The sequence below is a fragment of the Siphateles boraxobius genome, unplaced genomic scaffold (genome assembly GCF_051911475.1).
Source record: "Siphateles boraxobius isolate OS27281-9 unplaced genomic scaffold, OSU_SipBor_1 19, whole genome shotgun sequence".
Classification (NCBI taxonomy): domain Eukaryota; kingdom Metazoa; phylum Chordata; class Actinopteri; order Cypriniformes; family Leuciscidae; genus Siphateles; species Siphateles boraxobius.
Genome location: NW_027508799.1, coordinates 17,092,034 through 17,119,712, shown reverse-complemented (window position 1 = coordinate 17,119,712; position 27,679 = coordinate 17,092,034). Strand labels below are relative to the sequence as shown.

The 27,679-nt window shown below is 40.5% G+C and overlaps 1 protein-coding gene across 3 annotated transcripts; it reads left to right on the top strand.

Annotated features, from left to right (window-relative positions):
* The first annotated feature begins 809 nt into the window (after nt 1-809).
* Nucleotides 810-26,050, top strand: il15ra (interleukin 15 receptor subunit alpha). Of its 3 annotated transcripts, XM_077233984.1 has the most exons (9): nt 810-1,197; nt 14,636-14,824; nt 19,642-19,668; nt 20,443-20,517; nt 20,599-20,823; nt 23,317-23,355; nt 24,706-24,744; nt 24,878-24,959; nt 25,048-26,050. In XM_077233984.1, exons 1-9 carry the CDS (start codon nt 1,128-1,130, stop codon nt 25,136-25,138), a joined length of 837 nt encoding a protein of 278 aa, XP_077090099.1. In that variant the 5' UTR covers nt 810-1,127; the 3' UTR covers nt 25,139-26,050. The 3 variants fall into 3 exon arrangements, with proteins under 3 accessions (XP_077090099.1, XP_077090101.1, XP_077090100.1); XM_077233986.1 differs by lacking the exon at nt 20,599-20,823 and having other exon boundaries at nt 1,005-1,197; nt 25,048-25,279; XM_077233985.1 differs by lacking the exon at nt 23,317-23,355 and having other exon boundaries at nt 1,005-1,197; nt 25,048-25,279.
* Nucleotides 26,051-27,679: the final 1,629 nt, after the last annotated feature.

Sequence of the window (27,679 nt, the reverse complement as noted above, 5' to 3'; positions counted from 1 at the left end):
AGCGAGCTGTTCATAAAAGACATTATGTCAGAAGTAAGCCAATGCCCCAAAACAAGCCTGCACACATTCAATAGTATTTAGGCCTACATTCTCTTTACAATAACACTACTTACTAGTAGGGCATAGGAAATAGCTGCACTGGGACGTAGAAGTGTGGCGTTTCCCTGCTACATTAGTGATAGCCTATAGTGGACTACATTAATGGACGAATGTATTAAGTGGACTACATTAATGGACTAATGTATTAAAGTGGACTACATTAATGGACTAATGTATTAAAGTGGACTACATTAGTGGACTAATGTATAGTGGATGACATTAGTGGACTAATCTAGTAGGCTATGAAATAAAGAAGATATATGGTCACGATATGTGGCTTTGTTAATTATTTTCCCGTTGGGGATTGGTTCTCTTTCTCTGTAGGCTACTGTACTTGCACAGTGTGATTGGTCCTTTCTTTATAATTGCTATTTCACAATCTAGCCTTAAATTGAACCTATAGACCTTATTCACCGCAGCGCCATCTTTTATGTGTTTTTTTTTTTTTTGGATTGTTCTGCTCATGAAACGCTGTAAAAAATGTCTAAGCTAAGGCCTAAGCTTTGTCTCCGGCCAATATAAGCTGTGGGAAATTGTAAGTAATCTAGGATATGTATACAGCATTTTACAGCGGATGCCATTGGAAAGACGGCAAGTCTATCCCTCTTCATATACCTGTCAAGGCGCTGTTCTGAATGGTTTACAGAGAAAAGACGTGCAGTGAGAGACACGTCGCGACGTGATAGCGGCATGGTGATCTTGACAGCATTGTGCATGCGTTCGTTTACAGTACACACACACACACACACACAACATAAGAGTAAAACTTATGGGCTACTTTCCCTTAACTATGTACTCTTTAAGTCATTTTAAAGCGTAATGCCTTCTATTTCCAGCAGGAACTGCAAGAAATATATCTTTCGCGCAGTTCGCACGGGCGCGCCCACGAAGTGAAAGTGAAAGATGGTGTGGACATAAAGAGACGTTTCCTATCAAACACGCACAAATGTAGTACCTCTCTGTCTGCGATTTCATTCGTGAGGATTTACACGTCTGCGTTCCTTCTGAATTCACCGGGACAAGTGGACATGCATATGCTGGTTATATTCATTTTCATGACGGCCGCTTATCAGCATAATACTATTGCCAGAGGAAGCGGTAAGTTGAGGAACATCATGGATTTTTTTTTTTTTTTTTTTTACATTTATATGTTTGGCAAACCTGCACAGTGTTATTGTATAGGTTATTTCATTATGTTGAGGTTTAGCGTTACTTTGTAACTTTGGACTCTACAACTACTAAATTGTATTGCTTGGCTAAAAAAAATAAGTTTTTCGTTAAATGCTCGTGCATCACATGGCCTAAAAAAACGAGAGAAAAAAACAAAAACAAAAAAAACGAAACCATGTCTTAGAAAAAGAAACTAGAAGACTTTAACTGAAATATGGTATTATGGTAATATGGTATTATGGTAATATGGTATTATGGTAATATGGTATTATGGTAATATGGTAATAACTGAAGTATTGAAAACTCATTCTTGTGGCAGTCTCTTAGATAGCCTTATTGATAGCATATAATAGCCTACTTATATTATTTGCACCTTGCTTGTTTATTTATTTATTGTGAAATATTGTAATTTTTCCATACTGGGAAGAATTGGGAGGGTAAATGTCTGATTAAAAGACTGCTGGATTTGATACAAAACACTCAGTAATGGTTTTCAGTAGGCTGTGACCATTCCTGCTATGATTACCCTTACAAAAAAGAAGTTTATTCAAGTGTGCTATTAGTATACTTCTTTTAAACTAAAAATAAGAAAGTATACCTTCAGTCTACTTTTTATGTACTTCTCAGAAATATACTTTATGTACTTCTAAGAAATATACTTCAAATTGCACTTAAGTACACTTGACTTATACTGACAGAAAAGTATATTTGGCCTATACTTGTTTATCGAGATATACTTAAAAGTATAGTTAAGTATTCTTGGCTTGTACTTGTCCATCCATCAACTGCTGATCGGTAAGCGTGGTTAGATTGCTGTACTTTATAAATTCCTCTAAGTAGGATTCAATCTTACGGCCATTTTGAGAGATGGAACACAGAATCTGACTTGCTTCGTCCATTTTCTGTTAGGTCGGCTCTTCAGTTATTTTCTTGGTCGGTTGTTCTGTCACGGTGTTGTGCGGGTAGAAGAAGATGGCTGAGTCAAAAGCTCCAAATCAAACAGTTTTACTGATCAAACTCACAGGTACAGACAGGCAGGCAGAATGACGGGCAGAAACACACACTAAACACATCAATATAACTTTAACAACCGACCAGGACACACTGAACAGAAGCAAACTAAATACAAGCATGAATCAAACATAACAAGGTGAAAACAGGTGACACTGATGATGATAACGAGGGACAGGCTGGTAAGTGAGGGAGTGAGTTCAGGTGTGGAGACAAGGAGGATTCTGGGAAGTGTAGTGCAGACAAGGACAGACAGGTGCAGACGAGGACTGTGACATTACTCCCCCCTCCCGGTAGGCGTGACCTCACGCCTTAAAACAGGGGTGGGAGGGTGGGCATCCTGGAGTCTGTGACGGGAAGGCGGACCGGGTACAGGAGGATGGACTCCAGGATGGACCAGGCGGCCATGGCGGAGCAGGACGTGGGCGTGGCCATGGCGGAGCAGGACGTGGGCGTGGCCATGGCGGAGCAGGACGTGGGCGTGGCCATGGCGGAGCAGGACGTGGCCATGGCGGAGCAGGACTTGGGCGTGGCCATGGCGGAGCAGGACTTGGGCGTGGCCATGGCGGAGCAGGACTTGGGCGTGGCCAGGGCGGAGCAGGACGTGGGCGTGGCCAGGGCGGAGCAGGACGTGGGCGTGGCTGAGCAGACGAAACCTCGGGCGTCCAGGGTGGAGCTGTCGGACCCTCGGGCATCCAGGGCGGTGGGGACCCTTCGGGCGGCCATGGCGGTGCGGACCCTTCGGGCGGCCATGGCGGTGAGGACCCTTCGGGCGGCCATGGCGGTGAGGACCCTTCGGGCGGCCATGGCGGTGAGGACCCTTCGGGCGGCCACGGCGAGGGCCTATGGCCCCCCCCCAAAAAATTAAAGGGGAGAGTGACAGAGTCATTACCAGTCTCTGGGCTGGACGGAACCAGCGGTGAAGGGGTCTCTGGGCTGGACGGGACCAGCGGTGAAGGGGTCTCTGGGCTGGACGGGACCAGCGGTGAAGGGGTCTCTGGGCTGGACGGGACCAGCGGTGAAGGGGTCTCTGGGCTGGACGGGACCAGCGGTGAAGGGGTCTCTGGGCTGGACGGGACCAGCGGTGAAGGGGTCTCTGGGCTGGACGGGACCAGCGGCGAAGGGGTCTCTGGGCTGGACGGGACCAGCGGCGAAGGGGTCTCTGGGCTGGACGGGACCAGCGGCGAAGGGGTCTCTGGGCTGGACGGGACCAGCGGCGAAGGGGTCTCTGGGCTGGACGGGACCAGCGGCGAAGGGGTCTCTGGGCTGGACGGGACCAGCGGCGAAGGAAGCTCAGGGCTGGACTGGACCAGCGGCGAAGGAAGCTCAGGGCTGGACTGGACCAGCGGCGAAGGAAGCTCAGGGCTGGACTGGACCAGCGGCAAAGGAAGCTCAGGGCTGGACTGGACCAGCGGCAAAGGAAGCTCAGGGCTGGACTGGACCAGCGGCAAAGGAAGCTCAGGGCTGGACTGGACCAGCGGCAAAGGAAGCTCAGGGCTGGACGGGACCAGCGGCGAAGGGGTCTCTGGGCTGGACGGGACCAGCGGCGAAGAGGTCTCTGGGCTGGACGGGACCAGCGGCGAAGGAAGCTCAGGGCTGGACTGGACCAGCGGCGAAGGAAGCTCAGGGCTGGACTGGACCAGCGGCGAAGGAAGCTCAGGGCTGGACTGGACCAGCGGCGAAGGAAGCTCAGGGCTGGACGGGACCAGCGGCGAAGGAAGCTCAGGGCTGGACGGGACCAGCGGCGAAGGAAGCTCAGGGCTGGACGGGACCAGCGGCGAAGGAAGCTCAGGGCTGGACGGGACCAGCGGCGAAGGAAGCTCAGGGCTGGACGGGACCAGCGGCGAAGGAAGCTCAGGGCTGGACGGGACCAGCGGCGAAGGAAGCTCAGGGCTGGACGGGACCAGCGGCGAAGGAAGCTCAGGGCTGGACGGGACCAGCGGCGAAGAAAGCTCAGGGCTGGGTTCATGGGCTGAAATGAATGTGTGTGCTGCCCACACACACACAACAGCCATGGATCCCACAAGTAGCACTGCGTCATCCAGAGCTGGCTGGACGGTCTCTGGCTGGACGGTCTCTGGCTGGACGGTCTCTGGCTGGACGGTCTCTGGCTGGACGGTCTCTGGCTGGACGGTCTCTGGCTGGACGGTCTCTGGCTGGACGGTCTCTGGCTGGACGGTCTCTGGCTGGACGGTCTCCGGCTGGACGGTCTCCGGCTGGACGGTCTCCGGCTGGACGGTCTCCGGCTGGACGGTCTCCGGCTGGACGGTCTCCGGCTGGACGGTCTCCGGCTGGACGGTCTCCGGCTGGACGGTCTCTGGCGCAGGATCAGCGGCCTCTGGCGCAGGATCAGGCGGGCTCTGTGCAGAAGGTTGAATTAAAACCTGCCACTGAGGACTGGAGAAGGGAAGCTGATTTCAGTGCAGATCGGACGGATTTAAGTGCAGGATCCGACATTTTAGCCCCCAGGTCCATGCTGTTTGAAACCTTCTTCCGGGCTCGGGGCGACACGGGAGGCTCTGGCTGGATAGTCTCGGCGGGACGAGACTCTGGACGGGTGGTGACGGAGGCTGGTGACAGTGGTTGAGCGGAGATGTTACAATCAGCCTCACCCACAGTGTAGACTGAGCCGCTCAACAAAAGCACGTAGTCCAGATACCGTTCAAGGGTCATACCGGGATTTCCTAGTGGCATCCATGAATGGAAGTGAGGGTCTAATCCAATCCAGAATAAATCCATCAACTGCTGATCGGTAAGCGTGGTTAGATGGCTGTACTTTATAAATTCCTCTAAGTAGGATTCAATCTTACGGCCATTTTGAGAGATGGAACACAGAATCTGACTTGCTTCGTCCATTTTCTGTTAGGTCGGCTCTTCAGTTATTTTCTTGGTCGGTTGTTCTGTCACGGTGTTGTGCGGGTAGAAGAAGATGGCTGAGTCAAAAGCTCCAAATCAAACAGTTTTACTGATCAAACTCACAGGTACAGACAGGCAGGCAGAATGACGGGCAGAAACACACACTAAACACATCAATATAACTTTAACAACCGACCAGGACACACTGAACAGAAGCAAACTAAATACAAGCATGAATCAAACATAACAAGGTGAAAACAGGTGACACTGATGATGATAACGAGGGACAGGCTGGTAAGTGAGGGAGTGAGTTCAGGTGTGGAGACAAGGAGGATTCTGGGAAGTGTAGTGCAGACAAGGACAGACAGGTGCAGACGAGGACTGTGACAGTTTACTATTTTGATTGAGTAGCTTATTAAATACATATTTTTAAAACATAATATTACACACTGTCTTATAAACTAACATGTTCAAGTTTATAACAAGCTTTCAGGTGGAATAGAGTAAATAAAATATTACATGATATTTTGTTTTTATTTATTTATTTAGATTTATTGATGCACCAACTGTTTGGCACTTTTAAATTTCGTTGTACAGGTTACAATGACAATAAAGGATTACAATTACATAATAAGCATGGAACTGAACCTGATCATGTACACAGCGATAATAATCCATTATGAAAAAATAAGTTTATTCAAGTGTTATGTTAGTATACTTCTTTTAAACTAAAAATAAGAAAGCATACTTTCAGTCTACATTTGATATACTTCTCAGAAATATACTTTAAGTAGGGCCTTCTCAGAAATATACTTTATGGTAGGGCCTTCTCAGAAATATACTTAACTAAACTTAAGTGTACTTGACTTACTGAGAGAAAAGTCCATGCATATTTGGCCTGTACTTGTACTCAATCTTTTGATCGAGATATACTTAAAAGTATAATTAAGTATTCAAAGTACACTGGTATTGTGTTAACTCTTTTGATCGAGTAGCCTATTAAATATACTTTTTTACATTCATATGCAGTCTTATGAAACTTACATTGTTTGAAAATATTGATTAAAATATTGATATAAAACAGTTTCTAATTCTGAGAATCTGAATTTTTTTCGTAGGCTAGTCCACTGGTAGTGTACATAGGAATTTACTTTAATTCTACGTTACACTTTCCCCGCCATTGACTGAATCTTCCAGCTATCCATGTTTTCACTGTTATACAGTAGGGGGCACTATGACACATCTTCAAGTACAGAATCTCCGGATCAAAACACAGGAGAAGAAGAAGCTGAAACAAGTGATAGAAGATTGCTCACGCAAATGTAAAATAACATGATCATCAAACATTAAACAGCGTGTAAATCAAAACTGCTTAATGTTTCCAAATGAAATGATGTGTTACACATGAAGAGAAAACGACTGTGAAGCTTTGGACTCGATGTACGCCATCTGTGTTTTGATCAGATCGTTTTGAATCTGATCAAGGCGAAGTCTTTAACAAAAATATAGAGATTTTTTTCAACTTTTTTGTTTAAAAGGTTGCCTTTCTTTATGAAACTTACCAACTTTCAAGTGCGGATAAAAGAGGATGAATGAAGCTAATAAAATGTTTTTAAAATTAAAGTAGCCTATAGTTAAAGGTATTTTTCAAGTATAAAAAAATACATTTGAACATAGTCGTTATAGGCAGTGTTGTGCCTGAACGCGTTCATTGAACGATAGTTCATGAACTCGTTCATATTTTGGGCGAACGTGATCTGAACGTACTGTATAGCTACTGCCTGATGAACGTTATTGTGAAAGCGTTCATTCTGGTGTCTGTGAACATAGATATCATATAGAGACTAGATGCCCTATTGGCCGCTGTGGCGCAAGAAATGCGGCCGCCATCTTAAACCGGTCATACTCCTATTTGCATTGCAAAGCAGCAGTAGATTCCAGAGCACTGTGCAGCATATTCCTGCTCAAATCGGCGGACCATCACTCGGGGATTACTTTTCACAAGTAAGATTTAACATTTAACATTACCGTACTATTGGTTGTATTTTGTGAACAAAATATTCAATGTGTCCTGTATCGTAGCTACGTGTATGAAAAAAAAACGCGTGAAAATCAGTTCGGTATTCAGAGTCAGATATGATTAATTAAATGCGCTGGCAGCTCATTGCACCTGCCAAACAGATTACACTGAGCGGAGCGGGTGACCGGTTTAAGATGGTGGCCGCATGGCTCGTCCGGGCCGCGATATTTTTTTTCACAGGATGGTAGGGGAAGACTCATGAATATTCATTAGGGAACTCATCCCTGATTGGTCTTAACCCCAGTGACTGGTAGGTTTAGGGGCGGGGTTAGGGGTAGGTCATCAGACCCCCAGTGACGGGTAGGTTTAGGGGCGGGGTTAGGGGGTAGGTCATCAGACCAATCAGGCATGAGTTCCCTAATGAATATTCATGAGTCTTCCCCTACCATCCTGTGAAAAAAAATATCGCGTCCGGGCCAACAGGCAGTAGCGGTCGATAGGGCGTCTATCTATATGATGTCTATGTCTGTGAACGGGTCATATACGGTGAATCAGTAGGGTGCCAGATTTCTATAGAGTCTTCCAGTCGAAAACCCGGATAAAACACACGTAAACAGGCCTCAACATGTAGCGAAAAAAACACCCAGTCTGGCAACACAAGCCACCAGTGTCGCACCGCGGCCGCCGCATACGTCTTCAAAACAAAAAGCAGCATGTAGTCGACAAAGCAGCGAGGAGGCGTCGTATCGTATGATCAGTTTTAAGACAAGGTCGGTGAGGATGGGAAAAATCTTAAATTTCTGTGGAAACTTTGCCCGCCGATAAAATAACCGCTGTCTGTGGTTGAATATGGGTTGTGGCAATAATAAAATAAAATAAAAATAGCTCGCAGCAACATATGGAAAAAAAGAACTACGAACTAGTTCATTTTTTGGCACCGTGACCTTAGTTCAAAATTGTGAAGTATTAACTATGAACTGAACTAGTTGATTTTAAAATTTGTGAACTGAACTTTGAACTAGTTCATGTAGAAAGTGAACTTTCCCAACACTGAGTATAGGCCTGCATGCAAGTGCAAAAATAATATATAAATAGTAAACTATGAGTATAATAGTTCACTTAAAGAAAACTTTAGTATAAAACTACTAAACTAGTAGTTTACTGAGAGTACACTAAAATAAACTGTGCAAGTATAGTTGCAGTATAAAACTACCAAACTAGTAGTTTACTGAGAGTACACTAAAATAAACTGTGCAAGTATAGTTGCAGTATAAAACTACCAAACTAGTAGTTTACTGAGAGTACACTAAAATAAACTGTGCAAGTATAGTTGCAGTATAAAACTACCAAACTAGTAGTTTACTGAGAGTACACTAAAAGAGCAAAAATAATACATAATTAGTAAACTATAAGTATGATGTTAAGTTCACTTAAAGAAAACTTGAAGTATAAAACTACTAAACTAGTAGTTTACTGAGAGTATACTTCAAAGTGTACTTTCATAAACTAAAACTTAGCTACAAGTATTAAAATAGTAAACTGCTAGTATACTCATAAGTTCTCTTGCAGTACAAATGAGAAACGTAATTATGAACTAGTTGTGCACTTAAAGTTTACTAATGTTACACTTATAGTATACTTAAACATATACTTTTATATACTACAAGTGGGCCAATTTAGTCCCAAGCAGTATTAAAATAGTACACTTACAAGTTTACTACTATTACATATTGACACTAGTATACTTACTACATAATTATACTTGAAAATATACTTGAACATTACTTAAGTATACTTCATAAAATTAACTTGAAGTATACTTATTTTTCGTAAGGGTAGTCTTAAGTCATTATAGTGAAAAATATAACATAGGCCTATTCATTAATTTATATAAAAAGTGGTACAGTTTTGTATAAAGTTATACATTTGAGTTACACACTTGAGCTAATTATTCAGAAATTAGAATTAAGCTAATTGTTCCCCTCCAAAATTAAGTTGTGTCAATATTTACTTTTATGCTAATATTGTTTATGTTGTACCGAAAATTAGTCCTTTTTGGGAACACTTTACAATGGGTTTCATTTTATAACATGAACTAGGAATTAACGAAACCTCTACAGCATTGATTAATATTGGTTAATGTTAAAATCAACATTTACTAATAAATTATTCAATTACATGTATTTGTTAACATTAGTTACTGAATTAAAATGAACAAACAATGAACAGCTGGGTTTTTTATTAACTGACAATTAACAAAGATTAATAAATAGCTACTGTAACAAATGTATTGCTCATTGTTAGTTCATTTTGGTGAATACATTAACTAATGTAAACAAATAAGACCTTATTGTAAAGTGTTACCTCCTTTTTAATGCAACAGCAGTTCATACCATGGCTGTCAAGCTCCAAAAAAGCATAGATGAAGTACATACACTCACTGTCCACTTAGGTACACGTAATCACCTGTGCTACAGCAGCAGAAGACACACTGGGTGCCATTCCTGTTAGCTAAGAGTAGGGAAATTAGGGTACAATACGGGCTTGCCAAAATTGGACAACAGAAGATTGGAAAAACATTGGTGTCGATTTCTGCTGCGACATTCAGGGTCAGAATTTGCCATAAACAACATGAAAGCATAAATCAACACCACTTTGTATCAACAGTTCAGTCTGGTGGTGCTGCTGTAATATTTTCTTGGCACACTTTGAGCCCCTTAGTGCCAATTGAGCATTGTTTAAATGCCAGAGCCAACCTGAGTATTGTTGCTGACCATGTCCATCTCTTCATAGCCACAGTGTACTCATCTTCTGATGGATATACAGTACTTCCAGCAGGAAAATGCACGTCACTAAGCTCAAATAATCTCAAACTGGTTTCTTGAACATGACAGTGAGTTCCCTTAACTCAAACAGCCTCCACAGTCATCAGATTTAAATCCAATAAGGAACTTTGGGATGTGGTGAAAGGGGTGATTCACATCATGCATGTGCAGCTGACAAATCTGTAACAGCTGCGTGATACTATATTGCAATATAGTCCAAAAATTTTTGAGAAATGTTGAATCTATGCCATGAGGAATTTAGGCAGTTCTGAAGGCAAAAAGGGTCCAACCTGATACTTGTGAGTGTACCCAATAAAGGGGTGAGTGTATGACTCTTTTTCTGAAGCCATAATGTTTTTGTGTGATAAACAGAACCACATTCAAGTCGTTGTTCACAAATTTTTTTTTTAAATAGTGGTTCTTCTTATACTGAGGTTAATCATGTATAAGGAAATCTTGATTAAGGGGAGAATAGTAATGACTTGTGGTTCAAAATTTAGAAATAATAAAAATAGCTGAGGTTTGTACATGGTTTCCGTTATAAGCCCACATCTTTAAAAATGTCCGGCCACTGAACCCTAAATAACAAAACTACATCCATAATTTGCTATAGGTTTCCTTGGAATTATTAACACAGCAGCAGAATACCACAGTCGTCATTTGGTTTATTCATGTTCAGGAGCCTTTTTTTGGACTTGACATTATAAGAAATGTGCACAAGGGATGTGGTGTGTGTGTGTGTGTGACGAGATTTTGATCTGCAACAGGAAGTTGCATAATCAAAAATAACATCTTCAGTTCTCCTTTACAACAGTGTAAAATAAGCAATGCAATTTTTTTGTGTTTCTTTTAATTATTTAAACATACTGCCGCCAAGAGATTTTTATTGTAACAGAAATGCAAAATAATTGTTAGTGCAATGGTCATTTTTTAATGTTTTTGGTCCTTTTGTAACTTTTCAGATGTAGTAAACCAGGTAGTTAGGGTTAGTTAGGGTTAGGCTTTCACCAAGGGTAGTTCTAGGAACTTAGTTCTAGGAACAAGCCTCCAAGGTTGTTCCCCAAGAACTAAAGGTTCCCATAGGAACATTTTCCTGGTTGCATTCGCACCACCAGTAGAGCCTCTGAAGTGACGTAATCCACGCTTGTTGTTGTGACTTTTATTTTGACGGCGCTGAGAACGCCAGAGCCTGAGCACATAGTGCTCCCATTCTCCATCTTTATTAGTATATACTAACATATACGTACTTCATATACTAACATCACTGGTAGTTCCTATAGAGCTGGTTTAGACCCAACTCTGAAGTAGGAGCTAAATTAGTTCCTCCAAAAGGAGTTCCTAGGACTAAAATCATTCCTAGTTCCTACAGTACCAACACGGCAACATGTGTTGTACTTCCGCAAATAGTTCTAGGAACTATGAAAAGGTTCCTCTGGTGCTAAAGCCCTTATATCATTCTTTTGTGTTCCAAAAAAAAAGATATATTTGCGAGGATGAAAAAGTTAATTCATAAAGTCAATATTTATTCAATCTAGACATACCATCATGTATTTGTATTATAACCTTGATGTAAAACAATTTATACACTCACTGGCATCTTTATTACTTGCTAGTACCGGGTTGGACACCCTTTTCAACTGTCTTCGTGGCATAGATTCAACAAGTTGCTCATTCCTCAAAGATTTTGGTCCATATTGATATGATAGCATCACACAGTTGCTGCAGATTTGTAAGCTGCACATCCATGATGTGAATCTCCGGCTCCACCAGATCCCAAAGGTCCTCTATTGGCTTGCGTTCTGGTGACTGCGGAGGCCATTTGAGTTTAGTGAACTTGTGTGACTAGAGTGGTCAAAAGGAGAATCACTCCAAGATGTAAACGTAGGAGTGGCGTTGGCATCCAAAAAGATGTTTCTTACAAGCGGATGTGCAAAATGTGCAAATAAATATGGTTAAAACAGATAAAACAGGTTATCAATAAAAGCAAACTAGAAAAAACTAGAACTGTTATGTACTAAAACAGTACAAACTCTCCTCATCATCTATTGAGGACTGGCTCAAGCGTCGCAACAATAACCTTGTTCAAATTACCTCAAAAACCATGATCCGTCTTCCAATTTGCTTCCACTAGTGACGACTGCCTTAAATACACATTGTCCCGCTTACTTATTGAAGCATACCATTTTTTAAAGAAAACCAACTGTTGCCTTAGCATGATTAATAAATAAATACACACGATTATTAAGAACAAGAGTAAATAAATGCAATAAATGGGACCAAATAAAACCAACACATACATTTGCACAAACATTTTCATAAATAGCTCAAATGAGCGCTCCCCTCCAGTTCGCACTTTCTTTAAGGCCATGCCCACTCAGCTTAAACAGGAAATATAAAATAGCAAACGCCATGTAAATATTATAAAATGCATAGAAGCAACAGTAAGAACACAGTAAAAACAGTGATGGAAGACAACTTCAAGGTCTTTTCATCACAGAACTTAATGTCATGTTCAAGAAACCAGTTTGAGATGATTTGGGCTTTTTGTGAAATGCATTATCCTGCTGGAAGTAGCCATCAGAAGATGCATACACTGTGGTCATGAAGGGATGGACATGGTCAGCAACAATACTCAGGTAGACTGTGGTGTTTTAAACAATACATTAATTGGTACTAAGGGGCCCAAACCGTGCCAAAAAAAATATCAGAACGAGCCTGAACTGTCGATACAAGGCAGGATGGATTCATCCTTTCATGTTGTTTATGCCAAATTCTCAACCAACCATCTGAATGTTGCAGCAGAAAAGACTCATCAGACCAGGCAACTTTTGCCCAATTTTGATGAGCCTGTGTGAATTGTAGCCTGTTCTCAGCTGACTGGACTGGGACCGGGGGATCTTCGGCTGTTGTAGCCCCTCTGCTTCAAGGTTCTACATATTGTGTGTTCCTAGAGGCTCTTCTGCTGCAGACCTCTGTTGTGATGAGGGGTTATTTGAGTTACTGTTGCCTTTCTATCAACTCGAACCAGTCTGGTCATTCTCCTCTGACCTCTGGCATCAACAAGGCATTTTCACCAACAGAACTGTCAATGGATATTTTCTCTTTTTCGGACCATTCTCTGTAAACCCTAGAGACGGTTGTGTGTGAAAATCCAAGGAGATCAGCAGTTTCTGAAATACTAAGACCAGCCTGTCTGGCACCAACAACCATTCCACATTAAAAATCACTTAAATCTATTGCACCCCCCATTCTGATGCTCAATTTGAGCTGGAGGGTGCATTTCTAGGAGTGGTGTTGCATAGTGGTTCAAGCTGGGTTCGACAGATTGCGAAAGCACCATTGTACAAGTGCTCCCCCACACAGTGTTGTATCCTTTTGAATAGTGGTTATATTGTCAAAATTTAGACTTGTTTCCATTTCACTAAACGCTAGTGAGATAAGCACTATTTTTAAGTGATTGTGTTTCAGGGCTATTTTTAATTATGTGTAGGTGGATGATAAATTATTATAAATAGTTTTCCCCTATTTCCTCATTCCATTAGAGGAGGAATAACAAACTGTAACTTTATTCTATCTTTTTAACAGCTATGTGCACTGTCTTGTCCAAAAATGTACTGGAGAGTTTTTGCACAGCAAAATGTGCTCAAGGGTTTTTTGTATCAGTTATTTTGTTTTAAGACCTTCTTCTGAACCATATGTTGTTTTCAGACTTCATGTTGGTTTCAAATTATTTTAAACACTTTAGACTTTTTTATACAATTTTAAAGATTTTTTTTTTCAATTTAATAATAATAAATATGTCATGTCTAACCATCAAGTAAAAAATAATAACATATTTTCTATGTGACCAGGAAGAGCTAAGATCACCTATGGACCTATTTTTTTTATTTTCTCAAATGTACTCAGGTTTGTTTCTCTGGTGTGCACCAGTTCGGAAAACCACTTTTTTTACACGAACCAAAGCAAACTCTGAAAACACACAGAGGTTACAGTTCAACCTTACAATGTTGGGCTGATTTTTGCTATATGACTTTAAGACTTTGATATAAATTACTTCTCCTCATGTGAAATGAGAGAGTACCAAAATTTACCTAAAGGGGTCTGATAATGCTGCCAGCTCCAGTGCATTCCATTGTGACAGGGTCACCAAACAATCTGTGAAGAAATGTGTACACAGCGTACACTCTGACTTTCAGTATTCACTTGATGCTATAAAGCTGTGTTGTATTCCAAAATGTGATTCATTATGTAAACTCTTTTATTTGTATTAAAGAGTCATGAATGATATGTCCCCAGTCATTTTTGAGTACAGTTTCCATTGGATCAAAGTCCAGTTTCGTCTTTCTTTCAATTTTTCCATTTACCCTTTTTCCATTTTTATAGCACTAAAATATCTAGAATTATATAAACTGTAGATGATGTTTACTTTTCCCCTCTATTCCAAGCTCCAAACTCTTCCTTAAAAAAAGAAAACTGAAACGGGAAAAAAGAGAGAAACTATGCAACAAAGTCACTGGTATTATCTTGATTTGTGCACATTACAGAGAATCAGTTATTTATAATATCAATGCAACAATGATTAATTGGATTTTATCTATGAGTGTCTTTGTTTGCATGTGTAATATTTTTTGACATTATTCCTACTTTGTCTCAGGTTTCTGTGGACCCTGGAATAAGACACCCAACGCAGTTCCTGTTATTAAGAATCATACCGTAGGTACGAGAATTCGCATTCAGTGTGCAGAGGGCTACGTGAGGAAAGCAGGAACATCCAACCTGATCCACTGCACACAAGAAAATGGCGACATATCCTGGAACACCGGCCTTCCCCTCACGTGCATACGTAAGATCATTGCATATTGCAGAGAGATATCCAGGGCTCATGACATGTCCGCTCCATTTTTTTACTTTAGCTAAATCATGACCACTATATAAATAAAATAAGGGAACAAATTAATAAATCATGGGGCAGAATTCTTAATTTGTGGCCACGATTTGTTTTGTTTTTTTTACTTTGACTGTCATGTGCGAGGCTCTATATATTCGATGGATTCCTTATCACAAAGTTTGGCTTAGTTGTTTTGGCAAATTAATAATTAAAGCCACTGAATTATCAAAGTACTAATCAGAGTCTGTGCCCATCATACACTACATAATTTTCTGCAAAATCTGTCAATTCTAACTGCCCAAAATCTACAGACTGGCTCTGACTTTCGGCAACTAGTGTGGAGTCCGTTAGACTGAAATCTGGAAAAAATCTGTGCAAAAGTGCAATGTATTCCAACCTCAAGGTGTGGGCTCTTTTGACTAGCAGTGTGGCGGCTGCTGGGTTTTTAAATAGAGGTTGCACAAGGATTTATTGTTTTCACCTTTAAAGCTGCAGTAGGGAGTTTTGAGAAAATGTTGACTTAGCCTGAAAATTTGAACAAGCACAACTTACAGGTCCAACCCCCTTGCTCTCTGCTGCGCTACAGCCCTCCCTCCACAGCTCCTCCCCCACAGCTCCTCCCCCACAGCTCCTCCTCCACAGCTCCTCCCCCACAGCTCCTCCCCCACAGCGGAGCCTGCCGTGAACGCACAGGCTAGTAAGCAGGACCACCGATGACAGCAGATTATAAACAGTTATGGAACATTCACTAATAGGGACGAAACATCAACAATATGCTTTACATTGACTATGGCCTGCCCATACTTTGACTACAAACTTGGTCCTCAAATCATTATGTATTTTGCAATACATGTAACTTTATAAGGTTGCACTCTTTCTATAAGTTATAGCTACTAAGATAACGTTAAAGGATTAGTTCACTTTAAAAAAAAACTTTTGCTAATAATTTACTCACCCCCATGTCATCCAAGATGTCCATGTCTTTCTTTCTTCAGTCGAAAAGAAATTAAGTTTTTTGATGAAAACATTCCAGGCTTTTTCTCCATATAATGGACTTCAATAGGACACATAGGACACAAACGTTTCGAGGACCAAATGAAAGTTTCAGTGCAGCTTCAAAGGGTTTTAAACGATACCAGACGATGAATAAGGGTCTTATCTAGCGAGACGATCGGTCATTTCAAAAATAAATAAAAAACTTTAAGTTTTATAAGCACAAATGCTCGCCTTGCTCTGTTCTGTGATGCACGTTCGTGATCGTGTTCGAACTCGTTCATCCAAATGAACAAATCTTTTTTCGAGTCATTCGTTCGTTGAATGAACGAAATGACTCCAAAAAAGACTCGTTCAAAATTAACAAATCTTTTTTCGAGTCATTTCGTTCGTTGAATGAACGAAATGACTCGAAAAAAGATTCGTTCATTTGGATGAACGAGTTTGAACAGGAGAGTCAGGAACGACGGTACGCGCTCGCGCTGTGCAAGAGAGGGGTGATCAGCGCGTACACGAGCGTGATTGACACTGCTAAGACATTCCTCCTGGCTCTGATTGGTTGTTTCTGACTGGGAGCGGTGTATTTCTGCAAATGGCAGTAGGACCACAGGGAGGAGCCAGAGGACTTTGATTTTTTTCACAGATTATCTGTCTCATATTCTACTTTCAGGACATAATGACAGTTTTAACAAATATTTGTTTACAAAAGCTACCTACTGGAGCTTTAAAGGTGCTGTGTGTAAGTTTTTGACTGTACTAAAGCATAAAAATACCATAATATGTTTGCAGATATTTAGGAAACATGCTGAGTTCACATACTTGTTTCTCTGAAAAACAATGATAGAGCCAGTTATTTTACTTTGAAATGTGCGTTCCGTGTCGGAATGTTTGTTTTTGTTTTGGTCTGTGGGATACTGCACAGTCAATCTCCCATACTGCGAAATAGAAAATGTACAGACAGAAAATGTACAGAAAATTACACGTATACAGCAAAATAATACAATTTCACTCACCTAGCCTATTACTTGAAGCAAAAATTCAACCTTCTGTCCCTTTAAATGTTCGTGTTAAAAGTGCACGTTCGGCTGTTTAGTGAAGCTGATTGCTGTAGCCTATATCCAACTTAGGCATGGGGTCTTCTTTCATTTTTTTTAAATACGTAGCTGCTGATCGAATGGTAGCTTCGTAAATTTGTTGGTTATCAAATATTCAATATCTCCACTCTCCTTAGTTAAAGGTGCAGTGTGTGATTTTTAGCGACATCTAGCGGTTCGGCTGCGAGTTGCACTGAGGGTCCAGCCCACTGCTCACCCCTCCCTTTCGAAGAAACACATGAAACTATATGCAACTATATATTTTTTCTAACAGGGTAGTAAAAGTTTAGTTGGCTAAATATGAGCTGTTACTGTGGCTGAGCTGGTTAAAGCGTAAAGCCTTGTTTAAACTCGACGCGTCCGCATGAGCCCAAAGGTGCGTGCAGCAAAAATGGCATGATTGTAACAGCGCGCGTGCCTCCGCATCCCCTAGACACCATTTACTACACACAATAGGCTTTTTTTCTCTGATTTTGAAAACTCTTCGCGATTGACTTAAAATGCTTCCAAGATCGACTTGTCGACTGCGATCGACGGGTTGGTGTTTCCTGTAACGTTACTGTTTTACGGTCAATGACAAGAGTACTAATCAGCTGTCTCACGAACATAACCAGCACATTTATTACCACATAGCAAAGCCATAACACAGCGAGGGAGAAGAACTAAGTTACATGAAACAATCCAACTACATATTTTACACCACTGACAAGGGAAAAGTCACTACTCACGGTGTTTATGGCTAGCTTATAGCTTTCTGCTGCTTCTCTTTCAAGGTAGTGACGAAACGCGCTCTGTAGTGCTGTTTGTTCGCGTTCGGCTACGGTAGAAACATGACATCACAATATGTCGACCTTCATAGAAGGGGGTGCCCGCGGTTATGTAGATATAAATGTCTCATTCTAAGGTTATAAAAACATTACGGTTTATTAAGTAAGTTCTTTAAACACCACTCAAAACATAGTTATGGATGTCATATTGCATTTCTGTTAATAGATACTCAAAATTTTTACACATTGCAACTTTAAGGTATTTGGTACATTATCAGGGGTAACAGTTCATCGGGGGTAACAGTTCAAACTAACATCACATAATTTACATATCTACAATGATTGGTTGACTTACCAAGGCCTCCTCTGATTGCCTCCTCTGCAATGTATTTTTCTCAACACCTTAAAATATGCTTGCGCAATTTACGTATGAACGCGACTGGAGACAACGGAAAAACATGCGGAGAGCATCAGCTTTTATTTCAGCTCTTATAGCGGCAAGACCACGGCGAACGCTGTGAGTGAAAGTTAGAAATCAGGAATGGTGAGAGAACATTGTGCTTGGTACGTTTTTCATCTTAAAACCAAACTTGGGTTTTTTCAACTGACAAAGTTTAAATGCCGTCTGGCTAGTGCGTTTCCCATAATGTTCACACACCAGGTCAGTAGGAGGAGAGTAGGTGGTATTTTGTGGCTGTTCGAACACATTCAACCACATGAGCGTTTACACTATGAAAGCAATTCGATCTAATGCTTTTTTATCTACCTCTGGAGTTTCTCGAAAGTGGACAGGCTCAAAACATTTAAGACCCCATTTACACCTGTATTTAGCGTTGTCCACTTGTGATCCAATCGACCAAAACGCATCTTAAATACCAGGTGCCTAGAACACTTTTGCTAAACCTTAAAGGGTTAGTTCACCCAAAAATGACAAAAAATCATTAATTGCTCACCCTTATGTCGTTCCAACACCATAAGACTTTTGTTCATCTTCGAAACACAAATGAAGATCTTTTTAATGAAATCTGAAAGATTTCTATCCCTCCATTGACGGTCCCCGTAACTACCTCTTTGTCACTTCAAAAAGTTCATAAAAAGATTGTCAAACTAATCCATAAATTGAGCAGTTTAGTCCAAATTTTCTGAATAGACTGAATTGCTTTATGATGAACAGATTGAATTTAGACTTTTAATCACATATAAACATTGCAAAATCAAACATCAGCGAACATAAATAGAAGCTCAACCCAACCTGCTTGACAGTCAAGAACAAACCTAATTGGTTCTCCCAATTTCTCTCTGTTTACCATAACTGATGTGTGAGTTGATGAATATGTATATGTAAATAAAAGCCTAAATTATCTGTTCATCATATAAAGCGATCGGGTCTCTTCATGATGGACTAAACTGCTCAATTCATATGGATTTTGAAGAGTCAAATTGGTAGTTGCATAGACTGTAAATGAAGGGACAGAAATCCCTCAGGTTTCATTAAAAGATCTTCATTTGTGTTTCAAAGATGAACGAAAGCCTTACGGGTTTGGAACGACATGAGGGTGAGTGATTAATGACAGAAATTGTACTTTTTGGGTGAACTATCCCTTTAAGGCTAAATCACACTGCACCGACCAACGCCGACAGTCGCAAGATTACAGTATGTCACCATTGTCATTAGTCGCTGTCTGTTGGTGCAGAGTGAATTGGCCTTTAAAAAATTCTCAAAACAAATAAGGACATGCTAAAAAACACTCGGAACACCTTAGTAATGTCTTTACAATGGCTTGGCAACCACTCACAACACCATTAGAAAACATCACATTTTCTTCTGATGATTCTAAAATGTCTAAGTTTGTTTAGATTTGCATCCTAACAGAAATCAGATGATCAATGTGGTGATTTTATTATTCCTTCTTTGCAGCTGATCCCCGAAATCCACCTGTGACAAGTAAGTATAATCTTAAGTACCAATTCCTCCCTGTCTTTCTGTGTCTGTTGTTGAAGTTAAAAGTGAAGTTTGTAATTTAGCTACATGGTTTTAACATTAGCATTGGTCATACTGAGCCAGTCACTGTGTCGGAATACTTAAACAACCAATCTTTCGATAGCGCTTACAGTGTGTTTAATTTTTTAGGGGAATTAAACAATAAATAGTGTAACTGTGTAGCGGTCATGAGCTGGAGTGTCCTTGAGAGCCACCAGAGGGCACTCCACTTCAGATTTTTGTTATTCCCTCACAAACTACATTTCCCATAACTCACTGCCCGGACTCCTCATCACTGATCACATTCACCTGTATGTCATTACCTTGTTTAGCTCACCCCTTATAAGCCTGGTTTTCACATTCACTCACTGCGGAGTTGTGTATGTTGTTGCACTGCATCTCTGAGCATTTCTCTGGTTCCCAGTATTTTGGTTTTTGGACTCTCTGGCTCCCTCTGGATTACCTGTTTGCCTTGTTCCCTACCTTATGTGTTTTGTTTGTTTGGACTGCCTACCTGGATTTTGACTTGTGCATTGGATTGTGTGTCTGGATTATCTCATTATATTAAAAGCTGCATTTGGATCTCAACTTTCTTGTCTCAGAGCAGTTCGTGACACTCTGGATATAAAATTGCACACATTATTTTTAAACCCTATGACTTACCAAGATTGGCTCAAGACTAAAGTGTCCTGTATTATTTATTTACTTCCTGTATTATTTCTTTACTTCTACCTGCAGAGACTACAACATCCAGCACACAAAGAACAGAAATAAAGATCCCCACAGTTCTTGGCACAAGCATGCCAACCACAGGTATATATGTTATATTATGCTTGTTTGTGTTCATATTTTTGGGTAGAACCACATTTATGTTTATTATATGACACACTCCAGCAACAGGGCATATAACTTTGACAACAACAAATGAAGTTGTCACAACCAAAACAACAAGAACTACACGCCAGACAACTTTGAAGAGCACAACAAAAGAGGCAGAGTCTTTTACAACAACCAATGAAATTGCTTCAATAAATTCAACATCCAGCGACTTCACAAGCAGAGATTATATGACAACAACATCGTCACATACCCCATCAAGCTCTTTCACTTCAATAAAAGGTGAAGCCGTTCACTGTGATGGGTTAAAATGCATGGGACTAACTTTAATGGAATAGTTCACCTAAAAAAAATTAACATCCGGTCATTATTTACTCACACTCGTGTTGTTCCAAACCAGCATGACCTTTTTTCTTCCATAGAACCCAAAACGAGAAGTTTGCAGAATGTTCACTCTGCTCTTTTCCACAATAAATAATAACCAAAATTTGTTTGGCTCTTTATTAGCTCATATTTAAACTTCCTACTGCAAGATATGTCACAAGTTTGAAAAAGTCATAGAGGTTTGGAAAAACATAATTGATGACTGAATTTTAAATTGTATTTATCTTAATTTCGCTAGAGCTAATATATATATCTATATATGTATATATGGACTAACGCTTATACAGTAAAATTCACTGAACAGTTGCACCACTTTTGCATATGGTACATCAGCGTAATACCTACCATTTACTATTACTATTATCTACTAACCTTTTTGGTCTGTCTGGGTCCTAATGCCCTAGTATAGTGATGGGACACTATACTGTCAAAGAGCACCGTCCTTCGGATGAGACGTTAAACAGAGGTCCTGAGTCTCTGTGGTCATTAAAAATCCCATGGCACTTCTCGTAAAGAGTAGGGGTGTAACCCCGGTGCTCTGGCCTCATTCCCTCCAATGGCCCTTGCCAATCATGGCCTCCTAATAATCCCCATCCATTTAATTGGCTCTATCACTCTCTCTCCTCTCCACATATAGCTGGTGTGTGGTGAGCGCACTGGGGGCGTTGTACTGTGGCTGCCGTCGCATCATCCAAGTGGATGCTGCACACTGGTTGTAGTTGAGGAGAGATCCCAGCATGATTGTAAAGCGCTTTAGGTGTACAGTAGTACATATGAAAGCACTATATAAATGCCTCATTCATTCATTCAATATTTAAATAAAGCCATTGACTCTTCTTTTTGTGCAAACACGCCTCCTTTAGGCCCGCTACAGATCACACAAAATTGCACCATTGCCTGATCTACGTAATTCCTTTGGTGAATTGGGCACTCGTTAGCGCATGCAAAAAACAAAACAATTTTTTTTTTAGTGGCCACAATTAGTTAATCTGCTTTTCGATATTCTTAAGAATGAAAGTATAAAATTTCAAATAGATCCTTTTTAGCTCAGTGTATGCCAACTTTCTACGTAGTTAAAATCTAGATCTGTTTTTCAAAATCAAAATAGTTTTCGTCTTATTTAGTTATTCCTGTGGGGATTGTTTAGTCATTATTTAGTGATTACTGTCATGAAATAGTGTTTGGTATATAAAGACTTTAGTTGAACTGTAATTTGAAGCAACACGGGATGTAAACAAGACTTTGCCTAGATCTTACTTCCTGTTATGCAGAAAAAAATCACCTCCATATTGCAAAACCCGCAATGTATATAACTAACCACAAACAAATGACATGAAAAGTTAGGCCTTGTAGGCAGTGCTCAGACTTTCTTGTACCATTTAAAACTGTTTGTGGCCTTAAATTTGATACAACTAAATTTAAGACTTTTGAAGACCCGCAGAAACCCTTTACATTGCTAGTTATTCAACTTTTCACTAGAAAATACTGTATCCCGTCTCTAAAACAGTGTGCAGTTGTCATTTTCTAAGATGCTGCAAAATGCTCTTTAAAGCTTCTATCGTTATTTTTTCTTAAAAAATATTTTGGGAACACCATTAGATTACACAAAGTGGACTTATTAGGCGATATCTAGCCATGCTGTAGATGCGTGCAGCGTGTGTGTAGGTAATTCTGACCAACCTGCTCCCTTACTGGCGAACATGGCTGTGATTTTTCAGCATCTTTCTGCGTCTGTGGCCAGGACTTTTCTCTTTTTTATCCACTCCCTCTCTGCTCCTCCTTTGCGTTTATTCTCCATTTTTTGTTTGCACGGTTGTCGGATAGCCAAACAGGCAATGCGTCACTGATGTTGGGTCATGTGGTGGTGTCATTTTCACACGGTATTGCCTGATTCGTAGATTCTGAGGTCCGTCAATTTATTCCTAGCTACTGTACACATCAGCCTATTACACGCCAACCTGACTGCACGGCAGGTCAGAATGACCACCAGGCCACCGCAAATGTCCCTGTGCTCCAGATGGCCCGTCCGCATTTGAAATGCACCCCTGACATGCATTTGAACTGCAAACCCCCCTGAGAATAATAAAAGTTGTGTGTCCTGATGTTGGCATTGGCTCAGAAACAGATTATCACATTCCTCAAGATATGACCTCTTGAATGTTAAAAGGACTAACACTATGAGGAAATCTTTGACATGGTCGATTACCATTTACCACAACATGTTGGCTTTCAATCCATGAATTGGAGAGTTGGTCACCACTATTGCAATATTTCTGACAGATTTTCTATTATAATATAATAATGCCAAACTTCTCTCACCCTCGTGCTATTGCACTCATTCTGTCAAAACTCACACTCATTGTAATTCTGTCCTTCTCCCATTTTTATTAGGAGTCACTGTATATGTGAACACCTCAACTGTTTCTGAAGGTAATTTCTTTGCTTGTAGTTATCCATAGAGTCAATATCCTCTAACTTTTATATTATATTATATTGTATTAGATTAGATTAGATTAGATACACTTTAGACTAATAGTAAAATCATTAAAAATAAAATCACATAAATGGAATTAGGCATTATGCATTGACTACGTGTTGAACTAATCAAAAATATTATATTTGGGATTCTTCAAAGTAGCCTAGATTACAACTCTGAACATTATCGCAACCATTTTCATTATTACAACAGTATAGCTGCTTCTGAAATCGCATACTCTCTTGAGTAGGTACTTATTTTGAATAAGTAATTACTTCACAAGCGCTAAAATTATGTTTTATATAGTATGAATGTGTGTAGTATGAATGTAATCTGGACGTACTACATTTGCCATGTGGTTATTATCATGTGACCTACCAGCATTAGTTGTCTCCTCACCTCCATTCTCCAGTGGCCTCACGGTATAGTAAAGTGTCCATATATGCACACTTCAGAAATTCGCCGGAAGTAGTAGGGTAATTTTAGCCTACTTCTTTATACTCTGAATTCAGACATTCTTCTGTCACATACTGTTTTTCGCCTACTATATAGTAGGGAAGTATGCGATTTTTGATGCAGCGTATAACATTTAAGGAGTTCTTTTCTCTCACAAACATTGAAAACATATTAATGTAATTTAAAGCATGAAATGTAGAACAAATTCAGTGTATGTTTAATTAGAAGTAAGGATTTTCTTTTCCTGGTAGTATGCTTCACTCTCAGAGCATTCATACAATTTAAAGGTACTGTCAAGCTCCCACCATTAAAGTAGGACATACTCATGCATACTCGTGCACTTTATAGTAAATCTCCCAAAGCCATACAAGCAGACAGAAATTCAAGTTGGTATTCATTGGAAATCTTTCCCTCTGCTATAGCTATTTAATGTAGGCCTAAATTACATATGTGCATATTAAAACATAGAAGATGAAGACACATTTGACATAATTTGCTCTTGCATGTTCTTGCATGTAATGCATCACACTAGATGTAAAAACAAGTGCACATGAGATTAGACATATGATAGAGGGAAGATGTTAAGTGAAATGTCTGTCCGTCACAGAAAGCTGATGAATGGCCTCAGAAGACATGATAAGAGCTATATGTTTATGGTGTATTCATCCTTTTGGAGCTCTTCAGCTTTTGGCCATCCTCTGTTCATGCTTTTTCCACAAAATCATACATTATTCATATTTCTTAGTGTAAAAAATGTAATTTGGATTTGGAACAACACAAGTGTGAGGAAGTGATGACAGAGTTTTTATTTTTGAACAAACTAACCCATTCAAATTTCTTTAATTTAGGAAATGGTGAAGCAGAAGCCACCACTAGTTATTACACATGTGAGTAGCATTTAATGCTGTTTATTTCCTGAAACAAATCATATTCAATATTCAATTTGTGCTCTTTGTTGTATTTTTTAAAAAAAATGGTTTCTTTCTTTCTTTCTTTCTTTCTTTTTTCATCAACACTCAGCAAAAGTAGTTGGAGTTACAAGCATAATTGTTATTATCTGCCTGGCAGCAGCAGTTGTATTCCTTATCTGGTGGTGGAGGAGGTATGTTTTATAAAATCTATTGTGAAATGAAGTTTTATTTTGTGTTTTTCAGCTTCCTATTGAATTGTTTTCACCCTCCAACCCACAGGTTAAGACATCGAGAAAGAGATAGGCCAGAACCTTCCTACATACCTGTGCAGTTGGTGTATCTGAAGACTGATCAGCTGAACCAAACATAGCAGTCAACAAGCCCACAACAGACTCTGTCAATTACACAAATCAACCTCAAACAGGCTCCGCCCACGGTGCAGACAACATGTTACAAGCTTCTCCCACAAACAGACTCCTGTTAAAGACTTTGCCCTTAGCAGTCCATGAAATGCCATCTCAACCAGGGGGGCTCAAGCCCCTGCCCCTTTTTGTCTCAAAATGTATTGTGCCACTCTCTGATAATTGTAAATCATAATAATAATAATTATTATAAATAGTATAATAGATAGCAATACACTATTGCAACTTACAATAATAATAAATAAAAATTTGGGCGAGATGAAGTGGTAGGTGGAGTTTCCTTTGCAGCGCTATGTATGCAGCAGTTCGCCACACGTCTTCAAACTACAGGAGCAGCAGATAACATTAAAGAAACAAGCCACCGTTTTTTGAAATAGGGGTTATTCACCGTCTCCCCCATTTAGATAGGTGGGCAAATGCATTTTTGTCTCAGTGCATGCATTGTCTTAGTTTGGCAGCGCCTACGCTAGCTTAGCATAATGAATGGAATCCTTTGTTGCCAGATAGCATGTCGTGAGTAAGAGTGATCAAAAATAAAAATAAAACTTATTGTGGGCTGCGTATTCACAATGAGTACAAATAGCAATGCCGGTTAAGACTAGGTGATTTCCTAGGCAGATATTGACTTGGGGTTATATTGGGGTGAAGCACAGGCGAAGCACAGGGACTGCTACTTGGCCGCAGACGTTTTTTTTTGTGTGTGCCCTTTTTTGTCCTTCGACCCCTGCCCCTGAGGAGGTCTGTGCACGCCAGTGATCTCAACTGCACATATTTGATCAAACTCCAGCCTTATTTTACTATGCCTGTTTCTCTCTGTCGGACATGATACATAATAAATAGAAATCTCTTGGCAAAAGTAATTGGTGTAGCTTCCGTGATTCAACAATAATGGGGAAAGCATAATTTTCAAATCTACACCTACCTAGAACAGATTAACATGGCGGAGCTCTATCTTCCATCAAATAATTATAAATCCAGTGTCTGGAAACACTTTGGGTTTTATAAGTGATATGGAAATCTTGACAAGGCAGTAAGACTAATTTAACAACACACTTGAAGTGCCGACACAGTGTCAGTGCAGCAGAGACTGCCTCCTGCCTCCTTTGGGGGCAGTCATGGCCTAATGGTAACAGAGTTGGACTGGTGACCCAAAGGTTGCTGGTTCGATTCCAGTATCGGAAGGAATATGACTGAGGTGTCCTTGAGCAAGGCACCTAACTCCCATTCGCTCCCCGGGCGCCGCTCAAGGCTGCCCGCTGCTCCGGGTGTGTGTATTCACGTTTGCAGTGTGTGTCCACTACTCACTACTCTGCTCCTAATGTGTGTGCACTTACTTGGATGGGTTAAATGCAGAGGTCAAATTCCAAGTATGGGTTACCATACTTGGCCATCACGTGTCACTTTCACTTTCACTCCTGGGCAGAGACTAGCCGCTGTGGTACTGCTAGCAGGACACCGGGTAAGCAAACAATTACAACTTTTTTTCACTCCCCGCTGTTCCAAAGCAATAACTGACGCGATCGCCTTTTTTATTTGTAAAGACATTCAGACTTACAGAAGGATTCCGATACCTCTGCCAAGTCTTGGAGCCGAGGTACCACATACCAAAAAGGAAGCTATTCACTGAGAAACAAATCCCTGTTTTGTATGACAAAGTTAGACGAGAGATAGACGAGTCATTAAGCAATCCCCAAAGAGTTTCAATTATGGTTGACTTATAATATATAACACAAATAGGTACAGACGACGGGAAGAAGGTTCACACACTAGGTATAATGGAGAACAGACCAAGACTAACTGAACAGAAGGGAATTATATACTAACACAGATGAACAGATTTACAGGACACAGGTGAGTCAGATGATTAGGTGATGGCCGATAGTGTGCAGGTGGGAAAACATGAAGGATGCCGGGAAGTGTTGTGCAGACTGTGAAACTAGGGACTGTGACAACAGGGAATAATCTAGCAGTTTTACTGCAGAACGTTTGCTGCGAGTGGAACATCAAAGACAAGAACACAGCGTTGGTCACGGATAATGCAAAAAACATGATGCTGGCCGGAGTTGGTGCAGAAATGGACACCCATGTGCGATGCATCGCGCACACACTTAATCTGACCTCGCAAAAACCCCTCAAACTGGACAGGGTGTCGGAGCTTTTGGCGTAAGTGAGGAAGTTTTGGTGAAAGTGACGGTGGTAAAGTTTTTTTCACAGAAGCCCAAAAACAACTAAAGTTCTATGTGAAATGCAGGCCCAGTTACACCTGCCAAACCACAAGCAAATCCATGATATTTCCACAAGATGGAACAGTTCACTTGACATGTTGGAGCGTTTTTGGGAGCAGCAGCCTGAAAATGTATTAATTAATTAATTAATTTTATTATACTAAAAATTAGGAGAGTTTTTAAAAAGTTATAATTTAGATGGTATGCTAAACAATGGGGAGGGGGGGTGTACATTTTTATAAAAATATATTAAAAAAACTTTAT

Coding starts and splice junctions, on each gene's coding strand:
- il15ra (XM_077233984.1), top strand. CDS start 1,128: ATGCATATGCTGGTTATATTCATTTTCATGACGGCCGCTTATCAGCAT. Junction 1,198..14,635: donor TACTATTGCCAGAGGAAGCG/GTAAGTTGAGGA, acceptor ACTTTGTCTCAG/GTTTCTGTGGACCCTGGAAT. Junction 24,745..24,877: donor CACCACTAGTTATTACACAT/GTGAGTAGCATT, acceptor ATCAACACTCAG/CAAAAGTAGTTGGAGTTACA.